Below are 10,152 nucleotides of genomic sequence, written 5' to 3'. Positions count from 1 at the left end.
GACTACTGAACTTAGATAATTGTAGTTTGTATTTATTAGTTTTTTTAATTAAAATTTTTAAATATCTTTTTTACTTGACTTTTTATTGATAAAACAAACAAAATCAAATAGAACAAGATGCATAACCAAACGGGCAATGAGGCAGCTCATCCTCAAACGGTGGTTGTGCATTATTCCTGTGGGTCGCAAACGGTGGCGGGCACGGTAATGGAGTTGAAAAATAAGTTTGAATCCGGTGGTTGTGCATTATTCTTGTGCAATCTTAAAAAGCAAGTTTGAAATTGAAGGCATGAAAATAAGGCGGCCATCGAATGGTATGGGTCTAAACAGTAGTCGATTTTTCCAGGCCTCTCACGTGGCTCTGTTGGGTGGCCTTTTTGTTTTTTCACAAAATGCTTTTTCCTTTTTTTTTTTTTACTTTTTACCAAACGTAATTTTTTTTTTGTCTCTGTTTCATGTTTTGCCCTTGCAGGGAGTACCCTTTTATTACTTAAACATTTTTGTCATGGTAACATTTATCACAAGCATTTAAAGGGGATAGTCTTGACTCGTGATTTTTTTTTTTCAAAAGATTTGATTGGAGGAGAAGATAAAGAAATATTAATCTTGTAAAAAAGTAAAATGCTGACGTCTAATGTCCATTTAAGAAAAGGAAAGTTAGCAGTCAGCATTCTTGTGTGTGAGTGGACATTCTTTTCCTCCCTTTCCTTTTCCAAATGAACTTTTTAATTTTCTTTCATTTCTCTTCTTTCTAATTAATTAAACAAACAAAGGATTAATTGTGAATCCTTCCCGTTTCCTAGCTTTTCCTTCATCCAAACAGGGCCTAAATCTCTCTCTCTCTGACTCTTTCTCTTCCAAGTCGCTCTCCTTATTTTTCTCTCTTTTAAATCTCTCTCTCTCTTTAAGTCCTCTTTCTCTTTAAATATCTCTTTCTCTTTCTATCTATCCCTATATCTCTCTTTCTCTTTTTATTTTTCCTCTCTTTTGATCTTCATTTGTTGCTCATAATTTCAATCCATCTATTTCTCTCTCTCTCTCTTTTTGTCACTCTCTCTTCCATTATTTTTCTCTCTTATCCCTTTTTTTTGCTTTCTTTCTCTCAATCTTAGTGGTTTGTTGGTTTGTTGATTTACATTACCATGGCAAGGACTTTTGGTGAGATATTTTCTTATATTTTTTAGGTTGAAACGTGTCCAACTCGAGAAAACACCCAAATATACTTTATATACAATTAATTTGCATTGAGCATGCCAATTTTTATTTTCGTCCATATTCCACTCCATTTCAACCATTCATTCATTTCTAGTCTTTTCGTAGCTCACCCAAACTTTTAAACATCCTTGATTGACTCACTAAATGAGGATTTTCCCATACCAATTTTCAACAAGTTTTCCTTTTTATTCCTTTATAGATGTATGTTAATATTTTACCTCTTTCTTAAGTATATGAAAAAACTATTTTAACATACATACATGATGCATGATGCAGTTATGGATTACACCAGTGTTCACTTAAGAAGTTTTAATAGGACCCTATCAAGCTCTAATCAGGTATTAATTAAATAGCAAAATATTGAAGCTTCCTTAAACTTAAAAGGAAACATTTCACAAATCATGATATTTTCTATTGTTTACAAAGCACTTGATCTTTAAAATCAAATGCTCCTTCAAACTTTTGTAATATTACAAAGTTGCCTCTCCTTTTTTTGGGTCCTACGATGAATCAAACTATGGTTATTGTCCCTCTAATTGAAATTATTATTTTTTTAAAAAAAATTAAGAATATTATTTTGTAAAGCATGACAAGTTGAAGTCATGCATTGCAAAATAAGAAACTTGCAAATACTCTTTATTAGTAGTTTATCAAAGGAAAACAGATTAAAAACTTTGATTTTCAAAACTATCTTAAAGCCTAAATTATCTTTTACAATTAAGTTCTAATGACAATATTGAAAGAACTCAAATGATTTTAAAATATCTCTTTTTGATATATTTATTTTCTAAACTATTTAAGATTTCTGCATTTCAATATGATCTCTGTAATGTTGCTATCATTGGGTGTTCATTAAAATATTTCTAACCATAGTTCTACCTACTCTCATGGCATCATAATTTAAAGCAAACACTTTTTAAATTACTTCAAAAATATTTATCAATCTTTTGAAACTTCGGTTTATCTTGAGAATATAAGATTTAACATACACTTACAAATATATGAATGTGCAGTAAAGAGGCTAGTTCAGTTACCCCCAGTAAAGGTGCATCGAATGGCCTAGCCTTGTATTGATGAATGAGTCACTTTCATAGCCTTTTTTTTAATTTTTTCTAAAGCCCTCCAAATTTTTTAAAATCAATTTTGGTATACAAAAGCGTATGTATTAATCTACTGTTAGATTTACAATTTTAAGAAAGAAAATGATTAATAAGAGACAAAGAAACTGACAACAGATCCCAACATGAGTAAACATTTAGGGGCATTTTAGCAACAGAGGCAACCAATGAGTGTCTAATGAATCTAACCCAAATATTGGGGCAGGTTCATAGAGAGCATGTTTACGGAGTGCTCCATGAACCTGTTCCAATATTTGGCACAAATTCATTGTACACTTCATGAGTATTCTTCTTACCCAGGGGCCCCTTAGAATGGTGAAAACATTTGTAGAAAAAGACAACTAATTATAGGAGAAGATTTGGTCGTCAAATGAGCACCTCCCACTTGCCCACAAGAAAATGTATAATGACATACGAGATGGCTAGTTGTCAAAGGAGAACCATCTCATAAAAAAAAAAAGGAAAAAGTAGAAAGTAAGAAAAATAACATTGTGGTATATTGATATGTTTTTCAAAAAGTAACAAAAATGCTTCAAGTTTTTCTTAATGCACCAAGTAGTCAATGGACGACTCCTACAACCCAATCCATGTGTCAACCAGACGGTAGCTAAGCTGATTATATGCATCATGTGGTGCACAAAAGATTGTGCACGAAGTGGGTATAAACATCAGAGTACCCTTGATAAGTAAAAAAAAAAAAAAGGAGGCCTCCTACAATGAAAAAAAAAAACAATAATTGAAAAGCTAAAAATCTAAATCAATAAATGTCTAAAGTACCCCTAACTCTTTTATTTTTTTTCCCTTGATGCACAGCATGCACCATGCAACTCACTTTCCAATGGGAGGGTTACAGCATAAAGGATAAACTAATAGAAGCTCTCAATGATTAAAAAAAAAAAAGTTACTTCTAAGACAACAATCCATCATTCCTATGTCGATAAAACCTTATAAACTAAATGATATCGGCTGCATTTGGTGCATCTGGTGGTATAGGAACCAAGTTCTTCACAGGGAGAAACCTTTCCCTATTGGCAGGCTCAAGCATTAGGTATGGAGAGTTTGTGTGGGCAATAGGCCACCCAATGTAGTTTCTAATTTCCGAACCTGGCTGAGCTCGGGCCTGTATTGTGAAGGCAAGAGGAGAAGGCTCTTCATGAACATTGTTAATGTGAAATTGACTAGGTCCTGTGAGGTGGCAGGCATTAGATACTTTGGTGATGGTACCATTCGCATGGCTGTTCTGATTTCAACCGGTGTGAGGATGTTTGAAGGTGAGTTGGCTGTTCTTGACAACATCCTTAGATTTCATAAAGATTATTGGGTGCTCGTGTCTACTTTGAAGGAGGACAAGGCAGGCCATAGAAGGTCGGAGGATGGGGCCTGAGTGGAGCAACGGGATACTGTGGCCGATGGACAGATTAACCATTGATAAAGGCCAACCTGTTACAGAGACCATGGCTCTTTTGTCATGAATCTCTTGAATGCTCTGAAGATGTTTTCGTAAATCTTGGTGACTTGTTTGTTTTTTAATTTTGGGTGTGGATTCTTGGTGGCTCGTAGAAGGGCTGTCAGCTCCTTAGCTGCTATCTCTATTTTGTCAAGATCTGCTGATTTTTCTCGGATCTTTCCTCAGTGTATATATTATTTGATGTTTGAATAAAGGGGACCTTTTCCCTAGTATATATTTTCAGTTCAAATGACATCAGCTGCTAAATCTTTTGAAATAATTTTACTATTGATGAAGGCCCGCGAATCTCCTTACAATATTGTTACATCAAAAAATGGCCAAACATTTCAAGAACATGAGCAGAAAACAGTTCATACATCATATAAGTAGTTGAAGGATGCAACTAGAGAAATTAAAAAAAAAAAGAGGCTGGTTTCCTTACGTAAACATTAAAAAAAAAAAATTAAAGAGAAAGGTCGATTTGAAACAAAGATGGATGTCTCCAACAACCGCCTTGTACATGTGTCCATGACTTAAATCAAGACATTTTACAAACGAATTACAAAAGTTTGCGAACCTCTCACGTGGCCCTGTGGGTGTCTTTACTTTTCACACAAGTTTTTTTTTTATTTTTTATTTTTACAAACGTAACGTCTGTTAGCCTTTCCATATTTTGCCTTGCAGGGAATACTTTTGATACTGAAGAAATTTTTGTCATTTCGGCATCGATTTAACGCTCCAACGACCAACCCCTCATTCTTGGGAGTGATGCACACGACCCATGTAGGTAAAAAAAGAAAAAAGAAGATATTTGGGTAATTATTTAAAAAATAATGTCTTTTTTAAGTTTTTCATTTTCTTTATTTTTATTTTTGTCCTTACAAACTTTTTTTAGAATATCTCTATCATTAATCATATTGACCCACAAAATTTTTGTATAGTTATGTATATCTATATCTAAGTATGGTTGGATGTCATTTCTTAAATCTAAATCTTATTCTATTTCTTAATCAGATATTACACTTTTTTTTCCTTTATCTTTTTCTACAGTGATTCAACCAGATATATGATCCATATCGAATATATTGTCATCCATATTTACCGCTATTCTATGAAGACCAGAATAATTCAAAAGATAAAGTAATGATGGAGTGTTTGTGAAAATGATGTTTCAATTTTCCCAACGTCAATTAACGCTGTCAACGTTCAGAGACTCTTGACATGTCAATGTAAAACCACCTCTCAAAACAACCCAAGGAAAAGAAAAATACATTGCAAAGAAAAATGAATTTTGATCCATTTTTTTTGCAAAAAATGATAAAAGTGCTTCAAATTTCTTTTGGCGCACAAGTAGTTTATGGTAAACTCTTACGACCCAATTAGTTTCATTTTTTTTATTTTCATTTTTGTCTTGTCAAAAACTTTTTTTGTATAAATAAAAGGTATTTTTGTCATTATACTGATACAGTAAGTTTGTTGCACCACTGTGATACATATAACCATACTGATACAGTAAGTTTGGTGCACCACATAGTGCAACACATATAACCAGGGAAATCTGCATCGAACCATCAAATTATAATATCCCCAAGGCCACTTAGCCCGTCTATATGATTCCCTCCAACAAGGGCTGGAAGAAAGGAAGAAGAAGGGAGCAGCAGTCAATAGAATGCCTTCACTCATCGGCGACATCATTTTTGCGCTGTGTATTGTATTGCCGTGCGCATACCTCTTCCATCTCGTTTCCCGTAAAACCAGCAACCTCCCACCGGGGCCGGTGAGTTGGCCGCTCGTCGGTTCTCTGTTGCAACTCCGCGGCTTGCCAAACGAGGCACTCGCAAGGCTCTCTAAGCAGTACGGCCCACTAATGACGGTGTGGCTGGGGTGCAAAGCCACCGTGGTCGTCTCCTCCGCCGAGATGGCCGAGGAGGTAATGCACCGGCAGAAACACGTGCTCTCCGGCCGAGTCTCCCCAGACGTGGCCACGGCCTTGGGTTACGACCAGCACTCTTTTGTGCTCAGTCAGGTCGGGCCAAGATGGCGGGAGCTGAGAAGGATGTCCAACAGCGAACTGTTCACGCCAAGGCGTCTGGATGGACTGAAGGGCCTCCGGGAGGAGAAGGTCCGAACCCTCCTCCAGCACGTCCGCGAGGCGTCCACCCATGGGCGCGCTGTTGATATCCACGAGTGCGTCTTTGCCACCAGCCTGAACTTGATTGCCTGCACGCTCTTCTCTCAAGACATGGTCGATCTCGGCTCGGAGTTAACGCCGGGAAGTTTCAAGAGCATCTTGTTCGAGATGTTTGAAATATGCTTAAAGCCGAACCTCTCCGACTTTTTTCCGGCCCTCAGGTGGATCGATCCTCAGGGCCTCCGGCGACACAATGGAAACGCTCTAACTCGAGTGTACGCGATCCTCGATGAATTGATCGATAAACACTTGAGGGCCTATGAAGCTGCGGCTGCAAAAGGAGAAGCCAAAAAGAACGAGGATTTCCTGGACGTTCTCCTGGAGCTCACTAGGGATCCAAACTCAGGATTCACCAGAGAAAACATCAGGCCCTTGTTATTGGTAACCTCACTTTGCCGATCAATCTATTATACACAAGTTCTCTCGCACGTCATCACGTTTCTATCTTGCAACATGAAATTCTTTTGATATTGATCACTAAATGAATCAACTTCATCAAAGTCGGTGGGAGTCCACCTACAAGTCAAGTTCGTCACGTTTTAATTGCTTCTTTTTGTACTTTAATTTTCTTCATACGTTTAGTTTGATTTTTCAGTTTGTTAATCTTTAAAATTAGTTTGTAGATTTAACGGAATTTTCAGCAATTAAAAAACTCATCTGCTACAGTTTTCTTTCTTTTAAAAATTCGTGTTCTTCATTGAAAAGGCGGCCTACCGAGACTCTTATTCTTGGGGACGGAAAAAAAAAAAAGATTGGGCTGGAGAGCGTTCCAACTCTTCAAAGACTTTTACCAGGCGTTTGATTCCCAGGAATCAATGAAATTTTGAAATAGAAAAATTATAATCGATTAATAACAAAAACCCAGCATTTTGATTGTGAGACCGCTTTGAGAATGAAATTATTTGAATCAAAACGAAGGTGGAATTAGAATTGAATGTGATTAGAATGAAAACTCCAATTTTAATTTCTGGTGGAATTTTGATTTTGATAATGAAAATGAAGGTTAGATTTTTTTTTTAATATTATATTCATGGTATTCACATGATAGTGTATATCACCTGCTTTGGAATCAGAGTATAATTAAAGTAAGTTTTCCTGAAATTAATACGAAGTTGGTTATAAGTACAAGCCCATGCACCATGCACAGTCGATAATATGAGTTGTTGGCTAAAAGATCCCATTTTACACATGCCCTACTATGAATATCAAGCAGGACAAGGTCACATGTAGTGTTTAATTTTTTTTCCTTGGGGAAACGCCCACAATTTTTCTTTATTTTTAAATCAATGGCTTACAATAATTTGTTGTTTACATATACTGTGCCCCCTAGCCGCCAAAATTTTACTGCTCCACCATGTGTTTGCAAGGGTAAAGACTAGCAAGATTTGAACTAGTGACTGGCTGCCCACTCACCCAACCAGTCGTGTCACACCCTTAGGACTTCTTATATTTAAAGTTTTTTATTATCATTTTAAAGCATCTACCTGACCTTGCTCTATTGTTATACAAACAATACACAGGACCTGTTCATGGCCGGCAGTGAGACTAGCAGTAACACCATAGAATGGGCAATGACAGAGCTGCTTCGCCATCCAGACAAGATGGCTGCAGCTAGGTCCGAGCTAAAACAAGCCATAGGTGCATCCAACTTTGTGAAAGAGTCGGACATCATGCACCTCCCTTACTTAGCGGCAGTCATGAAGGAGACGCTGAGGTTACACCCGCCCGCGCCACTCATACCACGAAGGGCAGATGCAACTATGACGTTAGGGGGCTTCACCATCCCCAAGCACTCACAAATGCTCATAAATGTGTGGGCGCTCGGCAGTGATGACACATTGTGGGATAAACCCACATATTTTTTGCCAGAGAGGTTCATAGAATCAGATGTAAACTTCAATGGAAAGCATTTCCAGTTCATGCCTTTTGGTGCTGGAAAGAGGATCTGTCCAGGCATTCCTCTGGCTTCCCGCATCGTTCTTCTGGTGTTGGCTTCTCTGATCAACTCATTTTCATGGACGCCTTCTCCAGAGGAAGTTGATGTGAAGGCCAAGTTCAGGTTGGTACCCCAGAAGGCGATTCCTCTGAAAGCATTCGCTTCTCCATTAACGGAGATGTAGATGGTGGCACTAATGTAGTTATATATATATATCCAAAGTCCAGTTTGATAAGCTATAGTATGAATAAGATGTGACTGGACGTCGACGTATGTATTTCCTAAACGCTTACACATTTACCCTAATTAATGTACTATTTGCTTTTTTTTCTACTACCATTTTTGCACTTTGCTCTAATATTATAGGTACTTTTGTTGCATGTATGTTTCATTTGCATCACTTTTAGAGTGCTTAATATCTTAACAGCTATTTTAAAGTGGATACATTTTGAATTTCAAATAAAAGTGAATGTTTTTTCATTGAAGAGGCAAAATAATTGGGGGAAATCGATAGCAAGTGGTTCAACTATTTCTCTTTAATCTAACATATATATTCTTGATCATTCAGCTAGCTAGAATTTGAGACTACTAAGTCCTACAGATACCAAGCAACAAAACAATTAGTTGCAAAAGCACAAGGTCTGAGTCTTTAAAAGTCTAGATCTATGTGTGTGTGTTTCTTTACAGTTTCCATTATCGTTCTACTATAATATCATGTGTTAGATGATTGACAGTGGACCTATAATGATATTTGAACCTTTGAGTAGGGCTGCACAACGAGTCGAGCCAACTCTAGCTCGATTCGAACTCGCTCGATAAACTCGACTCGAACTCAAGTCGTTTTTTATACGAGTCAAGCTCGAGCTTAAATATAAACTCAAGTATGTTAACGAGTCGAGTTCGAGTTAGTTGAACTCGACTCGATTAAACTCGACTCAGCTTGATTTAATCTCATTTTTTATTTTGTGTTTTAAATTTTCTTTCCTTTTTTTTCTTTCCCGCTTAATCTCATTTTTTGTTTTAAGTTTTTTAATTTTCCTTTTTTTTTCCCTCTCTTCACCCCGCCACGTTTCTTTTCACCCTCACGTCTTTTTTTACCTTCGTTATTAGTGGCAGCCTTTCCTCCTCCTCATGTCATACTCCACGTCGTCATTGATGCAGCGAAAAGGAAGGCCAGGGCGACCGTGTGCGCAGCGCACGCTGTTTGACTTACCGAGGATAAGCGAGCCGTCCAGTTGAGCTCGAGTTCGAAGTCTGTCACCCTAGTCGAGCTCGAGCTGAAGTTTCAAAGCTCATGTCGAGCTCGAGCCAGCCAAGCTCGACTCGGCTCATGTGCAGCCCTACTTTAAGGGTTTCTAGTTGTCGGTTCCCTATTATAAAGTGTCTTGCTTTCATACTTACTATCCTAGTTTCTAACAATTTTATACATATACTCAATTTGTCATAACTTGCACTTTTCTTGGCATTGTCTTTATTATTAGAAACAAAATTCCAACATTGGTACTTTGAATGACATCTCTGACCATGACAGAGGATCTTATATCTCAACTATGCTGCAATCGATGTTGTCAGCGTGCAGCAAGAGACCTTTCAGAATGGTCAAGAATGCAGGCATGCCAGGGAACTGTAAAGAAATGCATCAATTGAACTCACATCATTTTTTAATATGTATTGAACATTTCACATTGAAAAAAAAAAATTCTTCAGCAAGCAGTACAAGATATATAATCTTATTTTCATCCCAAAATTGTTTTTGTATTTTGGAGTGCTTAAAAAAGATAAGATTTTGTTTTGAGAAGAGAGGAAAAGAGACTCACCCGTCAGTATGAGGATTGAGCATTCCTGAAGCTTTTACCAGAGGTAACTAATTCAAGGACTATGCTTACCATTGATGTATTTTGTAAACATCATCTTCACCCTAAATGTAGTGTGGTGCTTGAAAATAATTTTAAGAATTGATATCACAAAATCTTTTGACTAAGAAAATTTTGAAGTGTCATTTGAGAGATAGGCCATTTTGAAAGACTTTCAAATTAAGAAATCTTTATACATATAATTTGGAAAACTTTGAGGACTAACGTAGGTATTTTTGAAGATTTTTTTTGAATCAATTTAGTATTTCCTTAATATCTTAAGTAGGCTCAAGATTTCGCTATAATTCGATTATTACCTAACTAGAGCTCAATATAATGTTAATTAAGTTCCCTTAGATAAATGTTTGTGATCATTTGTGAAGTGAATGTGA

The 10,152-nt window shown here is 36.8% G+C and overlaps 1 protein-coding gene across 1 annotated transcript; it reads left to right on the top strand.

Moving 5' to 3' along the window:
• Window positions 1–5,414: 5,414 nt before the first annotated feature.
• LOC116267737 (geraniol 8-hydroxylase-like) lies at window positions 5,415–8,203 on the top strand. The gene is made up of 2 exons (XM_031649613.2): window positions 5,415–6,352; window positions 7,492–8,203. Exons 1-2 carry the CDS (start codon window positions 5,450–5,452, stop codon window positions 8,089–8,091), a joined length of 1,503 nt encoding a protein of 500 aa, XP_031505473.1. The 5' UTR covers window positions 5,415–5,449; the 3' UTR covers window positions 8,092–8,203.
• The last annotated feature ends 1,949 nt before the right edge of the window (window positions 8,204–10,152 follow it).

Source organism: Nymphaea colorata, chromosome 14 (assembly GCF_008831285.2).
Source record: "Nymphaea colorata isolate Beijing-Zhang1983 chromosome 14, ASM883128v2, whole genome shotgun sequence".
NCBI lineage: Eukaryota > Viridiplantae > Streptophyta > Magnoliopsida > Nymphaeales > Nymphaeaceae > Nymphaea > Nymphaea colorata.
This window is presented reverse-complemented; position numbering and strand designations above follow the sequence as displayed.

Excerpts from the sequence above, each read along its gene's own strand:
- LOC116267737 (XM_031649613.2), top strand. The coding sequence starts at position 5,450 with ATGCCTTCACTCATCGGCGACATCATTTTTGCGCTGTGTATTGTATTG. Across the intron at positions 6,353-7,491 it reads ACATCAGGCCCTTGTTATTG|GACCTGTTCATGGCCGGCAG; the intron begins GTAACCTCACTT and ends AACAATACACAG.